Raw genomic sequence first — 24,627 nt, 5'->3', positions numbered from 1 at the left:
GCAGCCGGTGCAGAGGCTTGTTGGCGTTCGGCTTTGTCCGGCACGGGCCCGTGCCGTTGCCGAAAGTTGCATTTCAGTGAGCGCACGTCGTCTGTATAGATGCGACGCGCCACGTTCCCGGTTGTGTACAGACGTTTTAACGCGATAGCGTTAAGGAGCTCGTGTCGCATAAAAACCGGTGTCGTCGGCGTCGGTGTCGGCGTCGGTGGCGTTGGCCGTGAGCGATAAATCACGGCAGGCACTTCATAAATAAAAAGCAACTTCCAAGATGGGCTGGGTGGGAATCGAACCAGGGTCTCCGGAGTGTGAGACGGAGACGTTACCACTGAGCCACGAGTTCGATGCTTCAAAGCGGTACAAAAGCGCCTCTAGTGAACGCGGTGTTGCCTTAGAAACGAGCTGTTTCTAAGGCTCAGGCGTGCGTCCCTTGCTCAGGCGCACATTTCGTTGTCGCGCCGAACGCTGCGTTGCTCGACGCTCACCGCGTCCGATGCGGGGCGCGTAGTCGCTGCGCCGTAGCCCATTGTCTTACACCCCTTGGCGGGTCGACGGGAACGCTGTCGCGTTCAACTCTTGAAGGCGAAGCTTAAGCGTCCTCCAATTTTTCTTTCTCGTGACGGGGAAGACGCGTCGCGCCGCGCGATTAGCCGTGTGTGCGCGGGCGCCACGCTCTCGCTTGAACCGCGCTCGACTCCCACGGTGCGAAAACGGCCGACCGAGTCGAGCATGAGTCTACGAATGCGACACGTCTACGAGGAGTCTTGTTTCGGGACGCAGCGGTCCCGAATCAATTTTTCCCCGCTGTCTTTCGCTCGAATCGTCGCGCTTAACACGTTTCTTCATAGGCTGATGCGTTGCTGCATGCTTTCGAGCGTGGACGTGTTCTATAGGGTGCCCTCGATGCGCGCTGTACACGCGTTTCTCGAACAGCAACAAAAACTGCGCATGCATCTATCCGCCTACCCTATCCCCACCCCCTCCGCCTCCCCGCTTTACCTCCCTTTCCTTAAGCTGTCATTTCTCCATAAACGCCTTGTTTTTCCTCCCTGCTGTGCTTAATCACGCGTAAGGGCAGCGTTCGCACGAGCGAGAAGACATTCGCGCAGACCTCAAAAAAGGAAACAAACCAACAAAAATACGGAGGAGAGAAAAAAAGAAAGGTAGAATGAGCGGTCACAAGTCGAGAAAGAAACAAAAAAAAGAGGAAAACGACACGAGAACAGCAACAAGGAACTGAAAAAAGGAAGAATTGAGCTGGAAAGTTTTGGAGGAGAACCACGTTAGCGCCGTCTTTTCATCCGTTCACATTTTGCACGATCCTACTCCTACCTTTCCTTTTTTTCTTTTTCTTGACTTTCGTTTTTAATTCCTAGCGATAAGGAGAGTTATTCGCGTGCCAAGTTAGCCACAATCGTCGTCGCCGCCCGATGTGAACTTTCATTCAAGACTTGGAACTTGGAAGCGCTCGCGTCAGAGGCCTGCCTGTGCGCACAGACGCGCTTCCTAAATGGGCCGCCGTCGAGACGGATTGTGAACGCCGTGCCACGAAAGAAAGAAAGAAAGAAAGAAAGAAAGAAAGAAAGAAAGAAAGAAAGAAAGAAAGAAAGAAAGCAACGTCAAAGAAGCATATAAATCTAGCCATCTTCAAGAATCTTCACTTCTGAGTCTTTGAAGCACTCGTCACTGAAAAGGACTTCAAATTCACGACTTGGTAATGTGGCATCGCGCATAAGGCGGGAGAAACTCTATGGCGGAGAATTCAAAATTCGGCGGAGAGAAAAAAAACAAGATAGAGAGAGAGAACAACCACCGCGAATGTACTGTACAAGAAATTCGTCTGATAAGTGAGAAAGACAGAGAGAGAGAGAGAGAGAGAGGAGAAAGAAACTTCGCATGCTGCAGTGCGTGCGTTCTCCGAAGCGACCGCGCTCTTTCTTTCGACACGGATCACGACTTCACGATTCGGGCATCGCGAGTTCTTATATTCTTCCTCCTTTTCAACGTGTTCCTTTTTTTATTTTTCGGTGGTGCGAATTGTGTCGGAGCTTGGAAAAGTTAGCGGGAGAGAGACGAAGAGAATTAAAGCGGCGGCCGATTCGCTGGTGGCGTGGCAGGGGTCTAAGGACGGAAGAGCTATAGAGAGTGTAGTCAGAGGGGGGGTGGGGGGGAGGAGAGTTTTGGGGGTGACTTACGCGGCTTTCCACCCAGAAAGCGGCGGCGGCTCGCGCTAGCAACTCGAGTCAAGGTCCGCGCTGGCCGCGCACGCGATTGCACCCAGCGACGCGCCTGATTTATACGGCCGGAAACGAGCCGAAACACAATGGTACGAGACCGAGCCGGATGTAGTGCGTACGCGCCACCGGCACAGCATCACCCGACGCTGCAGTGCGCGGTGGGGGTGAACGCTCACCACATGCGGGGCTGCCCTCCCCCCCGCCCCCTCACCCCCTCCCGGCGAAACCCGCCTCGCTTTCCATCTAGCCGGCGGCTGTCTCATTCGCGGCCCGCCCGCCTGCCTGCCTGCCGATGCGCGGAGCTATGCAGCAGAAGGAAGAACAACGGCACGGTAGAGCTCGGGCCATTGTCGGCTGTCTGAAGCGTCCCTCGGAATAAAGAGAGCGGTACTGCTCGCGTCTTTTCTTTTTCACTGCTCCGGCTCTGCCACAAGCTCTCGATAATCTCGGCGCGCCGTTGCGTAAGGTCGGCTTCCGATTGTGCCCCTTCTGCCGCCGAGCACGAGGTCGCGGTTTCGATTCGCGGCCGCGGGTGCTGCATTCCGTTGGGGGCGAAGTACAAGAAAACGTTCGCGTACCACGCGTTTGGGGCGCACGTTAAGGTACCCAAGACTGCCTCCGAGCCGCCAAGTGTCATTGAAGATTCACCGGTTCATTCGGGACCTTCTCGTAGCCGCCTCTGCTGCTCAGGGGCCATGCCGTTGCGCTGCTGAACACGAGGTCGCGGGTTCGATCCCGGCCTCGACGGCCCTTCATTTAAACGGAGGCAGAATGCAAGAACGCTCCTGTACTGCGCTTTGAGTGCGCGTCAAAGAACCCCCGCCGGTCAGAATCTAACTGGAGTCTCCCACTACGGCGCGCCTCATGATCAGACGGACGATGGCTTTTTGCACGTAAAACATCACAACTTATTAAACCTTATGCTGGTGCCGGCCGTTGCCGTTGACAACATAAATGAACAGATTAAGCAGAGTGTACAAGCGGTATACGAAAATCGGAGGAACGTTGTAGGGACAACGAAAAGTAGAAGAAAATAAACTTTATTGAAAAGAATGGTCCGGCACTTTCGGTTGTGGTGGCCTCAGGTGGCGGCTCGAAGTCCTTGGACTCGGGCGGCAACTCCGGCTTGTCGGACAGCTCAGAGCTGGTCTTCTAGCTCCGAATTTTTTAGGGCCGCCTCCCAGCGGCGGCTACGCCGACAAAGAAGTAACGAAAATAATTTTAATGTGCGTTATCTCTAGCGGCGCGAACGGCCGGCGTGGGAGGCGGTCGACTATCATCGCCTTCTCACGTCTCCCGTGGCCCCTACAAGTGGAGAGGACGTGGTGAAGAAGACGAGGGCTGTATGTCCCCGAACTGCCACCACAACACGTAAATCTTCAGAAGCCCCAAATATCTCCCACGCCTTATGTAGGGTGGCGCCCTCTGAAATTAATGGCGCCCTCTGAAATTAAAATGCGGATCTCAAAGGCTGTGCTTTTGTTCGTTGAATGCAGCGGAAGCGATTTTGGGAGCCGGAAACACGTCACAGGCGTCGTGCTTCGCGTTCGGCGACGAACCTGCCCCGCAACTCGGTTGCGCGAGAGTATGCGCTCTTTGCACCGGCGCCTTTGTATCGAAGGTGAAAGTGCGGCCACCGCGAAAACGGGTTAAAGAAGCAAAGATGGCTATTCGCTTTAAAACTGACCGTATCCGCACCCAGCAATTGCGTTTGCTGTTACGTTTGCAATTATGTGCAATTAATATTTGCTCAAGATGCGAGTATCACTCATGTATTGTCAATTTGAGAGCTACGCAGTCGACCAGATTGTCCTTACAAAATTGCTTGTTTCGTTCCAATTTCGTTCATGAATTTACACTCCCGGCCTCTCTTGCTATGTTTTGCAGTAAAGCATTTTCGATATCTGAAGTAATTCTCGCCAGGTGATAAAATTCCGATATCTTTTGAGTGCTTGGTTTGACTTCACCTCACAAGGAGTGATCGTGCAGTGAAACCAGCTTCTAGTAGTGTCATTAAAAGAAAAATAGCAATAAAGGATCGTTCTCGTTCATGAGTAGATAAAGTACCTGCGCGAATATCTTTGCAAGAAGACACGAATGCTTCACTACATACACTGAAGGCGATAGTTGCGGTCAAACTACGCCGTTCAAGCGGCATGGTCCCACGTCGTGTTAAAGGGGCCCCCAAACACTTTTTTGAACATAGTAAGGAAACGTTGCCGATTTGTTAACGAGGCTCCTGCGAACATGTGGGCCAAATATTATTGCACTGCACGAAGCAGAAAATTTACAATGTCCTGTCAGAGACAGTGAACAGTCGCTTGCTCTCGCATCCGCGGTGTCGACGTCGAATGCAGTCGGTCCACCAACACTATTGGCTGATTTCGTGATATACAATGTCAGTAATACATAATTGCTAATTTTGAGTTAATTTTCTTTAAGTGACAAAGATATATATGTATGCGATCTCAAGATGACAGAAAAATAAATTCATATTTGCACAGCGCGTGGCTGCATCTGCAGCGTATGGCCTCCGAGATGGCAGCAGCGTGGCGTGGTCTACCGCGGCCGCCACGGAGTGCTGCGACGAGCCCTTTCGCCGTAGGGTCCCTCTCCACCGTAGTCTCTGTACGCGTGGGAATATCGCGTCGGGATTCCTAATTTCCCAGATCGAAACGGTTCACCTGGCGCAATCTCGGACGCCACGAATGATGTTTATTTTCACCGCAGCTGCGAGGAGGCCGCTACCAATGAGACGGCTCATCCTCTCCTGTGTTAAATCGTCTTCTTGCTTCTCCAGACGATATATTTAGCTCACTCCCCCCCCCCCCCTTGTTTTTATTGTCAGGCATGATTCCCTGAACGTGAATGAAGAAGAGGAACTGCGCGAAGCCCCCTGGTATCAAGCTGGCATCCCCAGGTGAGTGGCGCTTTTCACGTGCATTGCAGTTGTAAGCATCGCCAAAGGCAACAATACAGAACGTACCGAGGAATTCTTTCTTTTAATGCGAAGCATTGTTAGGTAGGTAGGTAGGTAGGTAGCTTCCTGCCACGCCTCGCTTAAATAAAAAGAATGAAATGCCGGACCGACAGTGAAATTGAACCTCTTCCGTAGAGTCCAGGAGCTCTGACCATTAGGCCACGGTCGCACGCATTCTTCTCGCGTTCTAAAGCCTCTCGCGTTCTAAAGCCAGCCAGCTATTTGAAACGCTCGGTGCGTGCGTGCCGTGCCACTTTCTCGTCTTCATTTGGGAGGACACCTCGCGTTTTGAAGCGCCTCGTTAGTCTGCACCACCTCCGGAAGCGGGCCGCTTTCCTCGCCCCTTTCCTCGTGGCACGCTACTATAAATTGCGCGACGCTGTACCGACTCCATGTTCGCGCAAGTTAATCATGCTTTAACGTTTCCTTACCGGAGTACAAATGATATCGCCGATTTAATATTGCTATGTTTTGCAATGAAGCATGTTCCATGTCTCAAGCAATTCTCGACAGGTGATGAAATTCCAAGATCTTTTGAGCGCTTGGTTTGACTTCACCTCACAAAGAGTTACCCTGCAGTGAAGCCAGCTTCTAGTATTGTGCGTAAAAAGAAAAATAACAATAAACGATCGTTCGCGTTCATGAGTAGGTAATTGGCGCGAATCTCTTTGCAAGAAGCCATAGGTACGTACGACTGTATAACACGTAGTGGCTGATGACGTCACCGTCCGTGTTTCTCTCGCTTACGCTCGTCCACTACCTATGCATAGACCAACAAGGGTCATGTCGTAAGCTCGCGTCGAACGACCGGCTTGGGAATTACCACCGTTTTTGCCATACGATTGTCCTCAACATGGTCGTCGTCGTACTGCTGTCATCACGCTCGCGACCCACATACACAGCTGTTCAATTTACACAAACGTGTTGATCCATCTGGTATCGCTCTGCGGGAACTCCAAACAATCCTACATGGATAGGTATCTGCAAAATGTTTCGCGTAACATCGGTATTCCAGTGCGTGAGATCTGCATAACTTTTACCGACTCTTTCTTTGGCTCTTCCGCCCACTTTTAAGAGGGTGGCTGTCTGACCCTGTAAACTGGGCCGATCCCGGAGGGAGCATAACCATAGGTGGCGACTCGGTTGGCCGATCCTGACACCAGTGCGGGATGCGTGTCCTTGAAAGAATTTTAATGTGGTTTGTGAGGCGGGCCGATCTTAGAAGCTGTGCGACGCCACAGCACCCGTACTGCGTCACCACATTATCCAACAGAGCTAACCAATGAGCATCCCCGGCAGCGTATCTCGGCAGCGTAATGTCGGGATGACGCTATTGAGTTTGTCCGAGACAATAGTTTGCGCTCCTAAAGGTTCTTGAAAATACATTAAAGGCGAGCATAATTAGTATCAACATGGGACGTTACCTTTCCAAGATCTCACAACATTTGTGTTTTGTCAGGGGATTGCCTAAATCCAAAGAAAATCATTACCGAAGGGGTAACATAACCGTACCACAGTTAAACCGTCAGCGATTGTATAGGTCCTCAATTGCGCCGGCGATCTGGCAGATGCTACTGCCTGCCTTAAGTTTACCCAAGTCAAATGCCCATGCAGAAGGGGCGACACACTGCGACAAAGTGAACCTACATATTCACTGCCCTGACCAAAACAAATAGTGTGTGCTAGCTGAAAAAGGCAGCAATAGATGTATGCAAACGGGTGCAGAAGAGGAGACGAGCCATTCACAATGTGACCTGCCGTGATTGTTTAGTGGCTATGGTGTAGGGCTGCTGAGCACGAATCCCGGCCACGGCGGCCGCATTTTGATGGGGGAGAGATGTGAAAACACCTGTGTACTTAGGTTTAGGTGCATGTTAAAGAACCCCAGGTGGGCCACATTTCCGGAGTCCCCTACTACGGCATGCCTCATGATCAAATCATGGTTTCGGCATGTAAAACCGATAATTCGCAATGCCATACTCTTTGCTTTGCTTAGAGAGGAACTGAAAGGCAACGTTAATTGTGATGTATTATTTCTTCAAGATTATCTTGCATATTGAACAGAAAAACGTTGGTTACTGGCAGACGAGGAAAATTAAAGAACTGCTTCACTTTTCTCATTTTTTACCTGAATCGTAGCGCTGGTACACCAGCATGGTGTCACAAATTTGAATGAATTTTTCGCATGTCCAGGTCACATTTTCTTGCTCCTCAAAACTTGTTACCTTGTGCATTTGGTTCTTCAGAGTGCAATGTAATCCTTATGTATCCATGAACTATCTCACAGTTAAAGAAAATCCTATCAAAATGCATGATGTCACTGGTTGCTAATGCAAAAATAAACATTAATATGGCATGCCACCAGACTCCACAAGTGGAGTCTGGCTTGCCAAGGCTCTACTGATGCCATGATTAAGGTTTACTTGTTTTTTTTTTTGCATTCCAAAGCTTCAACTGATAACTCACTTTAACCTGTTTTATTTATTTAAGAGAATGTATCCAACGAAATGTAACCTTTTCCGAGACGTCTTAGTATTACTGACAGACCCAATTTTCAGTTTTGTTGTGTCAAAGGAGACATTTAATGTACAAGTACAACACCGGACATTTTGCTGACGCTGTGACGCATTTGCAGGGAGATCGCTCTCGAAGTGCTGTCGCAGGAACCAATCGGGTCCTTTCTGGTGCGCCAAAGCAGCACCAAACCCGGGTGCTTTGCACTCTCGCTGAGGGTCCCCAGGAGCATCCAGCCGAGTGGCATCGCCCACTATCTCATCATGCACACCAACAGGGGCTACAAAATAAAGGTGAAGGAAGCACAAGAGAAAACAACAAGGCAAAGTCAGGAGAGCAAGTAAAATTGTGGAGCTTTATGCACACATCAGCATCTCAGACATAGCCGAGTCAATGATTTTTGCATCCCTATGCTACACATAGTGTATGAGGAGCACAGAAGTTAAGATACTCTAAAGCGATCGCAAACACACGAGGTCACAGTGCTCTTATATCTTGATGCATGAGCAACTTACCTTGGGCTGAGATAGTGAAACGATTTTATTCCATACTATTCCTTTACAAACTTTGTTAGTGGTCCGAGCTGCATTCCACCTACATTAACAAATGCTACATGGATGGCAGGCCCCATGAATGGTGTACAATAAGAAAGGAATAGAATACAGAAAAAGGAATCCTTACGTTATACCATCTCTAGACTCTATCATCATTACACTTAAACCTCTGACCTTGCATTTAATGCCATGAGGCTTCCTTGGAAATTGAACCACTCAAGCATGTTTTTCATGGACATGGCCACAGTGTAGGTTCAGGACTCTAGACGAGCAAGGCGAGAACTGTCGAGGGCACTTTTGCATTTTTCTGATGACAAACGCAAGGTATTCATGTGGTTAGTGCAAAAACTCGTGTTATGGATAAAAGGCACGTATCTGGAGCAATAGTCGATGGCTAAAACATGGCAATCATATCCATTTCTGCCTCCTTTAAGTGGTTCTGGCATTTGCAATACACAAGCACATGGCCTTTGAGATTGGTATCCGTTATTTCAAGGGAGCTGTTGCTGGGGATGTCATTTGGACGCCACCTATAAAGGACAGATGTGCTAGGCCAGGTGCAGTTGTACTAATTCTAGAGTCAGAAGACAAGCACTAAGTTAAAAGCTATGTGACCATCACTTTTCATTCTTGTCAGTGAGGAAAGCTAAAGCTGGTACTCATTTATACCTATGTGGTGAAATGTATGCAAAAGGGAAGAAAACAAACACACAGACAAAACATTTGGCATAAAAAGCTAAAGTTATGAGTGTTAATGAGATGAACAAGCAAGTTTTCCTAAATTGGCAGACAAAGCCCTCAGTCGGAACTAAACATCTGCCATACGCACAGAGCACCTGTGAGGGCCACTTATCTCTGTGTTCACCAAGTATTCAATCATAATTCCAGTAATGATTAGAACTTATCATTGCCTAATGCCTTCCAATTGTGTTGAGCCCAGAAAGAAATGTTTATCGGTAAGGATAGTTGCAATACACACAGAAGAAAGAAAAAAATGTCCAAAAAGCCCCATTACAGACACAGAATAAAGGCGTTTCTGAAATGCATGCTCCAGTGACTTCTCACATCTTTACTTTTATTTCGCATATGTCATTTGCAAGAAATTATGCATTACTTTTTGGGTTTTTACATGCAGTTACTAAAAGCATGCATGGGACGTGTGGTGTCACAGCATATTTATATAAACACGTGTGCTAATAACTAATTCTGGTATGGAGTTTCACATATAAGAATGCATTGTTTCATATGTAAAGCATGATGTAACCAGAACCTCAGGATGTTTAGTGAAAAGCTATAGAGAGCCCCTTTAACCCACTAGCTATTCATGCACACAATCTGGTGCATATAGACACTGCTTTGCTTTCAGCAATCTTGCCAATTGTAAGTCAGAGTACCTCACATGCTTTCTATTTTATTCCAGGGCTTTACAAAGGAGTTCAGCACCCTGACATCACTCATCACGCATCACTCGGTCATGCCAGAGCTGCTGCCATGCCCGCTCTCCCTGTATCGATACAACTCAACTTTCCGGAAGCATGGCTCAGCCGAGGACATGGTGGACATAGACGAAGATCCCGACTACACGCTGCTCTCAGACTTCCGCAAGATGATGGCCGACGCTGTTTGACTTGCGTAGCTGGCTGCATGCTAGTCTTAATATCTATCTGGTGAGTACTATAACCTGACTACCAGTGCAAACTATTTTCTAGTTTTCTTGTACAATGCAATGCCATGTCCGGTACACAAACTTCGGTAAATGTACCACAACATCCAGCAAACACAAAGCTTGTATAACAAAATTATTGTATGGTGTTTTCCTTTTTTAAGGGAAATATACACTAAAATTACAGTGAATCCGCTATGAAAACTACATATGGTAGATACAGAAACATATTGGATTGATAGCATACTGGTTTTAAGGTGCTCGATAAAAGTTATTCAGTCCATTCAAATGAGCAGTCCCCTATCTTGTCACTGAGTCCACTTATTTGTCTGGACCCATTAATGTGTTTTACGTGGGCCACCAGCAACAGCCATAGTGTAGGGCATTCCTCTAGCAGTTGAGCGGTCCAGCCGTCCCCGGTAGAGGGGAGGGAGGGCAGGATGTTTGGGCCAGTTAAAAAGCACGGAAATGACAGTGCTCGGGGACATTTCCAGTAAGTGTGGAATGTGTCCACCTGTTTGCCACATTTACTTGACATGCCAGTTTGCCAGGCCTGTTCTCAATAAACTGTTGGGATAGCATCGTTGGGCAGTGTAAGTGTTTGTGCCCGATGTACTAGTACAGCATCCTCTCTGGTAGGCGTTTGTGATGAACACAGTAAGAGCAGTCTGTTGTTTGCTGCCTAAGAGTCGTCTGCCGATTGTGGTAATCTTTTCGACATCTGCCTCTAACACCTCTGGTGCAATAGGCCTCAGGCCATTTTATGGGGTTGCTCAGTGTTACATCACAATAGCATTCACTACCCTCTATCTTCCTGATGACCTGGCACCCATCACAGGAGAACCATAGTGTAGGATGTTTGTGGTTAGTGTAGAGTGGATGTGATTTGGAAGTGTATTTTTCATAAAGGCATGTGATGCTGCCTGACTATCCAAAAGAATTGTGATAGTGTCAGTTGTGTGTGTGTGCAGACAAATGGCTTCTGTAATGGCCTGAATCTGCCTCTGTAGGAGACCGAGACTTAATTTGAGTGGCTATGAACCAAATCCAAATCTATGTAGGTTTTTTAACTTCAGACTTGCTTTTTTTTTTATACAAAATATGAGATATGCACAACTCCATTACCTCCGTACATTTACGTTATATTTAACGGTTTAATGCAAGAAAAGGAATGGCGGAACATCGGAATAACAACTTAGTCAAAGAAGCAAGAGCAACTGCTCTTTCATAACAGTTTGCTGCTTTAGAATATATTACTCATGGTTCCACTTCTAAGTCACCCGTCACAGATCACAGTTATGACAGGAGCAGTATTAAGCCTTGATATACAAATATAATGTTGCCCCCAAGTGCTTCCCTTTCAAACACAGGTCCCAAGCTGGGCCCCCATACGTAGGCGAGGGGTGTACCAAGAAACACGTCTACAGTAATGAATGCTAATCTCAGTCTGAATATATATGCAAAAGATCATTGCAAGATTAGCATCTGGTACAGCTGTGCTGTTGGTCCAAATGTAGTTAGCTATACAGTAGCACAAAAGTTCATGATTCTCAGAAATACTTTTTGCAGTAACGAGGATTGGCGTGAGAGATTTCAAGCAATGTTCCATAGCTCAAGTAGGAAATTACTGTATCTTCAGAGTTTCACTGCACACAGTGGAAAAGGATGCACTTATAGCAGTCATTCTGACTTTATTGCTTCGGCATGAGTTGATAATGCATGCATTGCACTAAATATTGATTTAATGAGCTTTTAAAGGCATTGAGCAGCACTTATTTAGCCTAGACAGGTAGAGTGTTTTTGGAAAACTTTATTTTCACTCACTTCACACAAAAGAGCTAATAATGGAGAAAATGAAGGCCAAGCCTCTCGTTCAATTTCGCTGAAAAACATCAGTGCCAGTGCGTCAGGGTGATGATGGGGATTTCAAATAATTATCTCAATTTTAGTGCATTCTGTTCCCAGTAATATTCTGGAAAGCTGGGTTGACTCTTTCGAACTCAAGGTAGTCCTGCCTTACCAGTAAACGATAAACTAGGAACGGAGCAGATGCTGTCGACATCAATGATATCATGGGGAGCTGGTATGGGAACTTCAAGGCTGTGTTGCTAAGGCTGTGTTGCTACCTATCCTAAGTTTTTGTTTTTTTCACCCAAAATAAGCTTTCTCTCACAATAAGAGTGGCCACTTTATTATTGCAGAAACTAATTTAACATCACGTATTAACTTAATATTCATCTTTAGTGTCTCTATAGGTATTAATGGAGATTGCTAGATTAATTTTTATCCCGTGAAGTTCTTTAGTATGCACTTAAAATGAAGCTTTAGTTAAGTGCCAACATTGTCTTCCCTATCCAAATGAACGTGACACCAGAAATGGTCTTATGGAACAACCACTGAACTGATTTGAATGAAATTTCTTGCATTTAAGAGAACAGGAAATATTTTTCGACTTAAGGAAGCAGAATTATGATTTTGGGCCTCATAAGAATATCAGTAAGTTTAAAAACGAGAAGAATGTCTACAGATGTGTAACTCTGCATCAAAAACCAATATTGCAGTTCTGTAAGCTGCATCTGTTGAGCACCTGAAATGGACAAATTTTATATACGAGTTTGCAGTTTGTGTGAAAGTGTCAGTGTGTACAAGGTTCTTGTAAAAGCCTTACTCACAAATTAGTGGTATATTCCAGAGAAATATATAATAAACCAATTGCTTACACTTTATATCACTTAATTGGTGCAATTTACAGAATTGTGATATCGTTGTTTATTTATGTGTTGGAGTTTTGAACTTGATGTTCCAATTCGTTTTTTCTTGCAATAAATTCAGTAATATATGTTTAACAGTGTATGGCATAACTCATAAATGTACTTTCTGGAGTCGTTAGATTTTAAACTTTTCATTTAAATGCAGCAAACATCAAATTTGGCGCTGTGGAAGCTGAGCAGTGTTATTTCACCATTTACATGTATTTACATAAGAGCTCATGATGTTATGCTTGTACTTAAAGGGACTCTAAAACATTTTTTTAAGCTAATCATAACATGGCCTCATTATTAAAGGATGCCGTTCCACAAATCTGGTGCTGGAGTTTCTTGGTTTTTTTTTTCACAACTATGAGTCATCGTACAAGATTCCCGGTTTTCTCCCTCTTTTCGTCTCCACTAGCATGCTGGAAGCTACACAGCGGAGAAGCCAAGAAAGCAAAACCTCGGCCAAAAGTTTAGTGTCACGGTGCCCCATAACAATCACGGCAGACTACAATAAGCAGCATGCCGCTGCCATCTCGGAGGCCATGCGCAGCTGACGCAGCTACGTGCAGTGCAAACATGAAATTGTTTTCCGTCATTGAGATCGCAGACATATATATTTTTTATTTAGTTAACCCAAATTAGCGATTATGTATTACTGAGAATGCTCTTGCGATCATGAAATGAACCAATAAATAGCATTAGTCAGCCAACTGCTTTCAATCTGCTTTCCATGACAACATTGCGGATGCGACAGCCATCGTCTGTTCACTGCTTTTGACACGAGATCGCAAATTCCCTACTGTGTGCAGTGCAGCAACATTTGGCTCACATGTTCACAGGACCCTTGTTAGCAGATTGGCAATATTTTTCTTACATGTTCAAAGAGTGTTTCGGGGCAGCTTTAAATAAGGCCATACTACATCCTCAGCGCGATATACAGCAATATTTTTTCTACACACTGTTTAGCGTACAGGCACTTAAACATGTCCTAAAAATGCTTTAAACCTTTTTTTTTCATTGCAGGTGGCGACCACAGTTAGTATCAACAGTGGTGATATGGTGATAAGCAAGCAATGCTGGTCAGTGCTTGCCCTCTGCAGCTACGCATTGTCCTGACCAGGCACAGTCTCACAAGTCGTTCGTGCTGCTGCACAAGGGACAAACCAAGTTTTGGTAGCATAGGGTTGCCGATGGGATCAATGTGAACATGCTACGTTGTGATAACGCCTCCACTGCGAAACTCAAGTCACGACCTGCCATCTATAAACGGGCTCTTGCAAGCAAGAGGCTCAACTGACTTCAGAGCCAAAGGGTGGAGAAATAAAGCATTTTATGTGTGTCTTTTACACGTACACCATGGGATATCAATAGACAGAGCCTCGAATAACGCGAGCTCTTGAAGCTGCACGCCTCCAGGTGGAGTGTTGCAGGCAGTCTTCAACACCGTGAGGGCAAGCTGTCAGCTAGTTTGAATGTAATCTTGTACAAGAGTCGGCGTACAAGGGCTATTCACCTATGCCACCTTGGCCAGCCAGCTTTTGAGTGCCGACAGCTGGGCATCCTCTGACGCCTCGGCGCTGTATTCCATGAAGTCAACTACAATCGGACGAACGTCTGAAAACTGGAAGTCCTTCCCTCTCTTGCCTAGGAATGTGTTGTTATTAGCCTGCCCCTCTGTAGACTCCAGTGCAGAAATCTGTGTAGTCCTGAGAACATTCCTGCAAAGTAATAAAACATCACACTGAGACACAACAGCTACGAGAGGGCAAATTGATGCATAAAACATTGTCATGTTGTAGTGATGGTGAAGAACCAGATAGCGCCAAAATTGTGCATTAGGAAATCACTATTGTGGGGCAAACTCGTGCCAGAAATATTTGGCAGTTATGTGCGAAGGCAAAATATTGAAAGCGACAGCAAGGTTTAGCGTCACAACGGAAACATCTCAAAAACTTCTCAGAAGAAAGCATCTCGGAAAGGAGCACCGCTAATAGAGTTGCAGGTGTCACATCTCAATGGTGCGCAGCATGAAACCGAAGGAAAACAATCGGTGTTTGTCAGCACCCAATGAAAGGATCATATAGATCAATTTATCTTGACGTTTACTGTCTGCTCCGCTCAGACCGGTGTAAGCACCATGGTGTGGTTCACATGCATGTACTTGGCAGGAATACTAATGTTCATGCACACAACGCTCATGTCAGCAGTGGAAGCGAGAATGCTGCCCTGGCTCCTACAGAGTGATGGTGCGTCCACTAGGCTTCATCGTCTTTGCAACCAAACAAAAGCACTGTGCATCTCTGAAAACCTACTAACCCTCTTAAGCCCTAGCCACACGTCACTACCATGACAGTACGACAATGCCAATGACACGAACACACTCAACCATATGTATGATTGCTATTGCAATAAAACAAGTAACACACTCATAGAAGAATGATAGCAACAAGCAGTCATCGGTCTTCGAAATCTGATCTACGAGTCAAGTGTGCCGGCTGTTTATACATGACATCGTACCTTCCAATGTAACTGCTGGTGCTCGTGTATGTTCAAGAATGTATGCTGCTATTCGCATCACACACATGCAATCTGAGTATATAAAATGCTTTCGCTATAGAATATATGAGAACAGTCTGGAAATTTCAGATACACTTTGGTCGCACCGAGCGATAACATTGTAACAGTGGTTAGATAGTGAAAAACGGTCCCCAGAATAAGGTAAACAATGTACCTGTGTGAATATTCACACACCTGCTCGGCACAGCCATTTAATTTAAACCACAAGAACTAAACTTACAAACAATTTGATCCAACTCACACTTGAGCTATGATGAAACAAAACTTTATGATTTAAGAACTTACATTTCCTTCTCCAGTTGTGACTGGATCACCTTGGATGACTTTGCCATAGCCTCGTCTGTAAGTACATAATACATGGCACTGTTAATAGGCATACACCCAACCAAAATGTCCCATAATATTCATGAAACACTTACCTTGCTTGTTGCATACAATCATAAAGGGTGGGCAATGCTGTGAGATGACAGGGTCACATAAGAGATTATACAGGAATCTGCAACACCACAAGTATAAGATGATCAGCCATTCTATTTACTCTACATGGGCAGTTAATACAGGGTACAGTTAACTCCAGGAGTGGGCACCAGTTTGCCCAGTCCTTTAATTCCTGACAAGGAACAAATTTAGAGGCATTAATGGCACCAAGATTCAGTATCATTTTCTTGCTTTCTTAGGTACTAGTTGAAAGCTCCAAACTCTTTATATGATGCATGAAATCCAAACTGATAATTGTACCTGAACCAGAACTTTGGATGGAAACAAACCTAAACGGATGTTTTTTGTAACATGTCTCAGGCAATGGTTGCCACCTGTCCACTGCCACCTTGCCCAAGGTGTTAGCAGCTTGAATTTGGTCATGCCAGCTGAGCTAAGTAGCTAGAATGTTCCTTCAGAATCTGCACAACTGCTATTTGTTTTGACCTCATCATTAAGTTGTTGAGAAAGGTGATATACCACAAACTTTAAAACCGACAGGCATATCAACTTCAACATCTAGAAAACCCCTAAAACGTGGCACTAAGCAGAAAGTTAGATCTACTTTAGCTTCGGGTCGTGGATGAAAGCACTCTTGGTTCCTCTAAGTAGAGCAACACTGGCATAGGGTTTATGGGAAAAAAAGAATGTGGTGATTCAGTTATTACTATACTCCTTTATATGCCTAATTGTATACCCTCTAAGGCATTTCACATGATATTCTATAGCTTAGAAATAGTCAACGCAGGTAAAGAGAAAAGGAAACGAGAAAGGGGGAATGCAGACATTGACGCATCAAGGTGCCGCGCAGCCTGGCAATGCCACTGCCTAAAATGTCTGGTTTTGCGTGCACGTTTGCATATAGAACATTCAATCTCTTTGCTTGGTATTCAGTTAAGAACAACAGCTGTTGTGTCCCATGTTCCAGTGAGCCCATCTCTTACCCTCTCCAAGGCACTCTGGGCATACCTGGCCCCTGCGCCACTAAACAGCACACATTCATTCATCTCTTACCCTCTCGAAGAAAAGCATTTGCATTCGAATAAGTTGTCGGCCTGCGTGCAGTGTGTCATTTGCAAACAAGTGGGAAGCTGAGGATACGGTGCACTGCACCCAATTGTTATATTTTTGTTCCTCACAACCGAAAGCGAACCTGAATGAAATTGCAGCATTTAGAAACCAATTGAACCCTTGAGGGTTACCGATGTACCTGCATCATAGTAGGAACGAGTCCCAAATAGCCGCAGAAATACGTGTACGTGCGGTCCACTGTTAAAGGGGCCCCGGACCACTTATTATCAAAGGGTAGAAAGGCATTTGAAGTGAAAATTGGCTATTTTATATATACTTTGCCGCAAAAAGTACTTCAATGCGTTCAGCAAATTCGGAGTTATTAGCAATCAAACAAGGCCTCTGCTGTGCTCCTGTTCCTTCTTCAATGCCTTGCACTGTGAAGGCTAGGGTGCAGTGGGGCGTGGCCAAAATGCCTTCTAAATGTCGCCTGCCATTATTGGGTCAATAGCCGGCCATTAAAAGAAAAACAAAAAACTACAAAGATTTTGTGTTCATACTCCTTTCAACAACCTTTAGGTACTATTCTGCATAAGCGTGGACCTTTTGAGCACCGAGTAGTACTTGTATGATAGGCCACGTACCCAACAATATGGAAATGCATGAAACAAATAGCGCTCTTCTTACAAAAGCACCGAGACCAAAAAGAAAAAAAAAAGAACTTACTCTGCCACATCCCGAACCTCCCGTGGAAAGTTAACGCTGTCCACAACAAAAACAACAGCTCTGAAAAGGCAAATAAAGAAATTCTTAAAGAGGAGGAAAAATAAAAAATGAAAGGAGGTGGTAAAAAGGCACAAATAAACTCACAAAGGTATCACTAAAGGAATGTGCAAATCTCCATGGATTCAAGCACTAAGAAGCCACAAAGCTTCAAGAACACCATACTTCTAAAACATACAAGGCATTAAAGCAAGTTTGTGTGGATAGTGAATCCCTTTGTAGGAAATTCATCCCTGTCAATTAAGGGTGTGCAAATATTTGATACTGCAAATCACCTTTGCTTTGCAATATGTATTTGAGAATTCAATATTAGAAATTGTGGAGTACTCATTTTAAATCGAATATTATGCCTAACATCTGATTAGGTCCTGAGGAAAAAACACTAATTCAAGTGAGCACTGTTCCGAATGATTCTGCAGCAAGAGAGCCGCATTGTCGAAAAGAAGCACCATAATAAAATTTAACAAACGTATGCTCAGCAAGTGTAGAGGCGATTTGTCCTGGAAATTCCGATGCCTGCCATTGCGAACTTCCTGAGTGAGCCCATGAAGCGACTAACTGCTGCTGAATAATTTTCCTATCATTAAATAAGGATGATTAATTTCTAGCCAGTCTACTAACTTTATGCCTCAATTTAGGCAAAGCTTACCATGTTTGTATATCGTTAAATAATGTCCACCGCTGTAGAGTCACACCTATCTTCTTCAATAAACACAGCACACAATGTGGATCAACGACATGCTATTCATATTTTGCATTACTGTCATTGTCATGGTGCACAAGACTACTAAAAGAAATCATTTCTGATTTACAAGCTTCTCAGTTGATCGAAAGTCCATCTGTGAACAGCATTATATGCATGTATCAAAAACCATAAATAAACCTTATTTTTTTAATAAGAGGATCTGCATGTAAACTTAACATATCATTTTGTTTATAAATGACAAAAGATTTTATATCGAATTCAACATTAGGAAGTAATTTCCCTTGAATGTTCGTATTAGATTCAATGTGGAAATGTTATTCGAACCCTATTGCTAACGCATTACTACACAGAAGCAGCATATACGCGCAAGCCCGTGCACCGACCTCAAATTCCGAATGCTGATGGCACTTGAATATGCTCGCCTTACATTAAGAAAACATCGAAATGTCATAGTTGCTCACATCTTCAAATTTTACTACTGAACTTTTTGGAAGACCGCATTCACAAAAAACAAAATGCTGCTAGGATTCCATTTACCTGCCAAAAATACATACACAATTCAAATTCTCTAGCTAAATCATTTCAATTGACTGGCAAATGGCCAATGGGTGTTTGTCCTGTGGCATAATTGGTCTTGCTTATAAATTAGCAGGGAAATGAAGGTTCTTTAAATATAGATATGTGCAGTGTGGTGAGCAGCAATTCCCTTCCTCTTTTACGAAATGCAAACGACCAACCAACCACTACAAAAGAAAAAGTCAATTCTGAGTTCTGCTCACAAACTAAACATACAGGACTACCGGGAAGCTTGTCTAAAGACATTTATGACCTTGTGCTCCAATTAGTTGTATGGGTTTGGTCAGTGAGCCATATTAGGTGGTTCAAGGCTAACTACCGTTTTAAGTTGGCTCAGTTATGCCGAATTCCCCTGAACAGCTTTATTTTATTAGAAAATGGGTCGTAATGGCCTCAGTGAGAACTAGTGCAAATAAATGCAATAAGCCTGACACAATAAATGTGTTGGCAAAATGATACTGTACCCACAAAAATACCATTCAAGCTGTTTGTGTGTGTGTGTGTGCATGTGCGCATGATTTCCACTGCCAGAGCGCATCACACTGTACGAAAAGCTTTTAATATGTCACGCCCAAGTACCATCACCCAATGCTCAAGCTCCAGCAGAATGTCAAAACTCATTCCTATGTGATCCCCCATATGAGGACTTCTCGCAAATCCAATGCACATTTTCTCAACATGAGACATTTGTGAAAACCGAAAGGCTAAGGTAATAGATGTGCATTTGCTTTAACAAAAATATTTTAAACTGGCATTTAGAAACAAATATAAACAGTGTCAACACTGTTCTGGCTAACTACAACATGAATAAAGTCACCGACTGATTTTTCGGACTCCGAAAATTCGGACATGCTCGATTATTCAGTCTGCTTCGCGGCAGTGCCATTCTCCCCATAGACCATAATGTATAACAACTGCCAAAAGTTCGGACACCTTGCAACCTCTCGTCTGATTTTTCGGGCACTCCTTGAGCCAACTCGATCGAGAGCACCATGCACTGACTCTGACCGGTGCATGGTTCAACTTGCTGAACACCTTTTTTGTTTTGAATGGAGCCTCCTTGCTGCCCCACGAAGTGGCTCTACTGGAAATCCCCTCTCATCCTCATCGTTTCTGCCTGGTTGGATAGAGTTGCTACAGCAGTTCCGGTCTCAGCTTAGTAAGCCATGTCAAGACAATACAGCAGCTGATTTGTTTGTTTCTTCGTGCACGACGCTGCAAGTAGGCTACGTTTTTCGTTTGTGCGACTGGTGTCGGCGTGATGACATGGTGATGTTTGCTTTGTGTGCTGTGTAGAGGTTGCGGTGATCCAACGCAGCATACGGAAACATCGCGTCAATTGTCTAATGGCGCCGACAGTGCCCACGCAGACTGCGCTGGGGAATGCGGCAAGCGGGTTCCGGAAGGCCTAGGATTTGTCGCCTTCCGATGTGCTCCCTACTGACGCCAAAAATGTTCTGCCGAGACCTGTACAGTGGTTGCATTGCGATTTAGGACACCGTCTCATTTGACAGTTTCACAGGTGCTGATACTGCTGTACTGACATGCGCAGAACTCAACGACAGCGAGATCATTCGTCAGGTTTCTGCTGCGCCACCGGACGATGATGCACCATGTGCTATGCTGCCGTCGCATGCGGAGCGCGTACAAGCAGTGACTGTGCTTTCAGCCGCCTATAGTGGCCGTACGACCCTCTCAGAGATTCAGGCTTATCTGATTGCGCCTAAACGGAACAGCGTGCAACGGCGCATTCACGATTTCTTCAAGCTTACTGCCGAGCCCAAATAAGTGCGTGGAAATAAAGGATTTCTTTCTTTTTTTCTTAATCTGCATTTTCAGACACCTGTTTATTCGGACATTTCCGCAGTCCCCGTGAGGTCCGAATAAACGGACGGCGATCGTATGAGGCACTCCGTAGCGGGAGAATCTGGACTAATTCTGACCATCAGGGGTTCCTTTGTGTGCACATAAATCTAAGTACACAAGCGTTTTTGCATTTAGCCCCATCGAAAAGTGGCCACCATGGCCATAATCGAACCTGTGACGTGTAGCTCAGCAGCGCTACACCGGTACCACTATACCGCTGTAAGTACAAGCAGTTAATGATGAGGTACGTAAACATAGTGAGTACAGAGGTTATCATGGCTTCCACCAATATCAGCCACTGAGCATGACAACTTCGGCAGTGCACAACTTTGAGGTGAATGAAGCACTGGGACCACATTCTTGTCAATCGCTTTAAGCAGTACTTTCACATTTACGTAATGTTATGTGACATGAGAACTCACTGAAGCAATAGACATTTTGCCCGATAATGCAGCAGCGTCCACTGAAACTGATGTTCCCAAAAGTGATCTACCAAGAATACCGGCGAGTGATGCAGCACCCCTTGTGCTTGCTGCACCTCTGCAGAGCACTAGCACTACTTTAGCTGGCAAACACAGCTGGCACAACGAATGTGATCTAACTCAAAGTGTTCCTGTTAACAGATAATAACAACTGTGTATGTATCGTCAATTTAAAAACAATGAATCTTGGTGCAGCTCCACTGACTGATGTGGCACCGATTGTGCATGACCAGTTTATCCTGTGATCCAGTATCTGGAAGTAAGCCAAGTGAGTTAAACACCAGATTAAGCCAGCTTCTCTGAGAAACTGTACCACCAAACTACACAAGTAGGCAAGCCTTTTAACAACATACCGATAAGATGCTGCCTCCAGGAAATTTACATTCAATGGGAGGTGCTTCCCAGAGAAGTGAAGGGCAGGTGAAGCGTCAACCATGCATCATTCATCTAAAACCACACAACCCTAAGCAAATAGTACTTGTGAGACTAAATTTCTTCCTAAGAGGTGTACATACCTTGCCAGCCCCTTGAATTGGTCAAGAAACCTGGCTCTCATTCTATCATTGCCAGGCAGATCAATAAGGTTGAGAGAACCCTGAAAGATTTTAATAACATTAGAGGCACTATAAGTTGTTGTAATGAGGCCAATGTTAGACACAGATCTTAAAGAGGCTGCGTTTGACTCAATTTATTGCGGTCTACAAGTGCATTACGGTGATTGATTTAGTATAACGCGAAAAAAATGCTAGTCAAAAGCTGCATACTTACTTTCTTGGGCACTTCATATGACGCCTTGTTCTCTTTGATTGAGGTGTAAGTTTCGACCTTCTTGCGAGCTACAAGCTGCAATAAGGAGTCGCAACGACAGTTTCAAAAAATTTACAAGGCACTAAAAACACGACAAAGACGGGCACGGCGTTTGAAATAATCTTGTGTGTAACAGTAAAGTGGTGTGGAAAATGGGACAAGAATGCCATGCAAGTGCAGCCTCCAACGAAGGCTTACACAAAGCGGCGTGCACACTGGGTGTCTGTTACTTTTTGTAGTATTTGTGGTGCGTGGCAATCGCAACGTTGTACGTGCCCTGAACATCCGTTTCTGATCGCGCCAAGACGCGAGAAAGAGAGCAATAATACATTATTTACCTGAGAAAACAACAGCGTCTTGCCGGCATCTGACAGCCCCACGATTAGCACTGCTCGCCGAAGATTTTTTCTTCGCTGGAAGAATATTACTGAAACAGCAACAAGGGCGTGCAAAAGTGAGCAACGTGAGAAAAATGCACGACAACGAGCGCAAGATCACAGGCAGTATCCGCTGGAAACATCCTGCAAACAACCTGCAGGTGGCCAGTACGCAAGAACACCACACGAGGACGTTCCAACTTATGGTCAACATCAGCGAGAGCAGCCAACAACCTCCACATCACCACGGAACCCGGCAATGTTGACACATGGTGCACATATGGAATAGAGCACACGATCAAAAGTGGGCCGAGCCTTAATTACGCTCGCGCATAAGGTTACTTACGTGTTGTAACGAGCACTACGATTGAGGCGATAATAACATACAGTAATGACGGATTCATTGGTAATAAATTGTTATTTAAGTCCATGCGCGCAGGCTTCGACGACGCGTCCACTGCCATTTTTAAAGCGCTACTAGCGTTCCCTGCCGTTGCTAGCTGTTGACACTTGGCACGTTCAACTCCTATCTAAGACAAAAAAAGTTAAAGTGACATAAAATTATCTTTTCAGCTTAATTCACAGTAATTTCTTTTATGAGGGAGGTGAGAAATCTCAATAACTATCTCCTACAAGTGTGCATGACGTTCAAGATTGCAAACCTGCAAGGTGTGTTCAAACTCAGTCAAAAGATGGCGCCACCTAACGGTTGCGGTGTAGGAAGGCGACAGCGCGCGCGAAGTTCAACTCAGAGGTTGAAGCGTGCACTAAAGAACAACGTTTAATGGCAGTTACGCGGTTAACCTTGCGTTCACATTGTACTACGAAATGACGAGCCCAATTCATAAACCCTTAATGCAGTTTCCTAGAACCTGCACAACCACCAACTTGACTTACGCCACGCACAGCTCGAGACTGTCATCATACGACTCCGAGTCTCTTACGTAAGCCTTCAGCGTGCATACCGTGCATATTTCTCTCTTTCCGCTTCATTGACAAATGTAGCACGGAATAAAAACATACTCAAACACATTACGGTGACTCTCATAGTTTGTTAGTGCTCAAAGTGAAAGAAAAATAAACATTGCTTCTTTCTTGACATAGACTTGTACATACATCTTGACAGACATCGTTATTGCAGGCGCGACATGCTGCGAACTGAGGTTATCCGGAACTGCCAAAGTTGGCTGTTGCCAAATCAACATTTTTCCACATATCTTTCATTTATCTTTTATTTATAGAAGAAAGCAGACAAAGGCAGCCTAGTCCGTTGGCTAACTTGTGTCGGTGGCGTAGCCAGCGGGGAACACCAGCACGCCCCCCCCCCCCCCCCCCCAAGAAAAAGGAAGGGTTAGTGTAAGACCTGCCGAATGCCTGCCCCCCCCTCCCCCCACTCTTCCCGGTCTAGTGCGTACGACCCCCTAAAGAAATTTCCGGCTACGCCACTGATTTGTCTAAGCTATTTTCTGCATTGCTGAAAAAAGATACGCAACATGAAATAGCGCAACGTTCAACCACTCGTCCTATGTATTCCCTGTTACGCGTCCCTCTTTAGCGCTATGTAACACATGAAATTTAGTCGGTGCAGTCGTTGTTGTCGCCTCAACAACAACGCGTTACTTTAAGTTATCTTTCTTCCTATTGACTCTACAACCGACTCGGTCTGACTATTTCGCTTACGACGGCTGCTGCAATATGTTGGCGACGCATCTAAGCTTTAACAAAGCCACTATCCGCGCTCCGCTATCAACCCAAATAATTTATTATAATTTTTTTTAAATGTCCAATGTTCCCACTGTGCGTATGGCTGAGAAGGAGCGTTTGTTGGAAACAAAATTCATAAAGTCATAGGAAAAGCAAAGACAACTTACTAATTAACTCGGCAATATGCTCCAAAAATGCGCTATTTTTTAACGTAGTACATCTACAACAAGTGTGAATAAAGAGGACAGGCATGAAGAGGATGCAGTACGTTTTTATATTAGTAGCACGCTTCTGTCCCGTCCCCTATGTTCTGCTCTTAGTCGCGTTTGATATTTTTGAAAACGGAGAATGTTGATATGGGGTTTGCTCTGGCAATCACTTCGAAGTGTTCGATTAGCCGTTTCTCAGATTCGAAACTTCTTGACACACCGCCAACTGGCTCCGGAAGGAGACCGTGGTTAGTAAAGAGGATGGAAGAGAGAAAGAGAGAGGGAGCGTGTGGTTTACTTCACAGGCTCTCATAACGACTGCCCTTGAGAAGCATGTTTGTTGCGCTTCTT

At 45.1% G+C, this 24,627-nt stretch overlaps 2 protein-coding genes across 3 annotated transcripts in view; one reads left to right on the top strand and one right to left on the bottom strand.

The window, feature by feature from the left end:
* The window catches only part of LOC142575587 (uncharacterized), a 252,699-nt gene extending 238,646 nt beyond the window's left edge, over positions 1–14,053 (top strand). The window contains exons 8-11 of the mRNA XM_075685069.1: positions 5,083–5,154; positions 7,850–8,021; positions 9,703–9,949; positions 13,725–14,053. Coding sequence (XP_075541184.1) covers positions 5,083–5,154; positions 7,850–8,021; positions 9,703–9,909 — 451 coding nt within the window. The 3' untranslated portion in view covers positions 9,910–9,949; positions 13,725–14,053. The remainder of the gene's footprint in view (positions 1–5,082; positions 5,155–7,849; positions 8,022–9,702; positions 9,950–13,724) is intronic.
* Positions 7,766–22,859, bottom strand: SrpRbeta (signal recognition particle receptor beta). Of its 2 annotated transcripts, none has more exons than XM_075685070.1 (9): positions 22,710–22,859; positions 22,325–22,413; positions 21,948–22,022; positions 21,695–21,774; positions 17,493–17,552; positions 15,698–15,774; positions 15,564–15,618; positions 14,215–14,419; positions 7,766–8,008 (listed from the first exon to the last, which is right to left on the bottom strand). In XM_075685070.1, exons 1-8 carry the CDS (start codon positions 22,825–22,827, stop codon positions 14,215–14,217), a joined length of 759 nt encoding a protein of 252 aa, XP_075541185.1. In that variant the 5' UTR covers positions 22,828–22,859; the 3' UTR covers positions 7,766–8,008. The 2 variants fall into 2 exon arrangements, with proteins under 2 accessions (XP_075541185.1, XP_075541186.1); XM_075685071.1 differs by lacking the exon at positions 7,766–8,008 and adding an exon at positions 11,724–12,532.
* Between the last annotated feature and the right edge of the window lie 1,768 nt (positions 22,860–24,627).

Source organism: Dermacentor variabilis, chromosome 3 (assembly GCF_050947875.1).
Source record: "Dermacentor variabilis isolate Ectoservices chromosome 3, ASM5094787v1, whole genome shotgun sequence".
Classification (NCBI taxonomy): domain Eukaryota; kingdom Metazoa; phylum Arthropoda; class Arachnida; order Ixodida; family Ixodidae; genus Dermacentor; species Dermacentor variabilis.
Note: the sequence above shows the minus strand (reverse complement) of the source record. Positions and strands in the feature narration are given on the sequence as shown.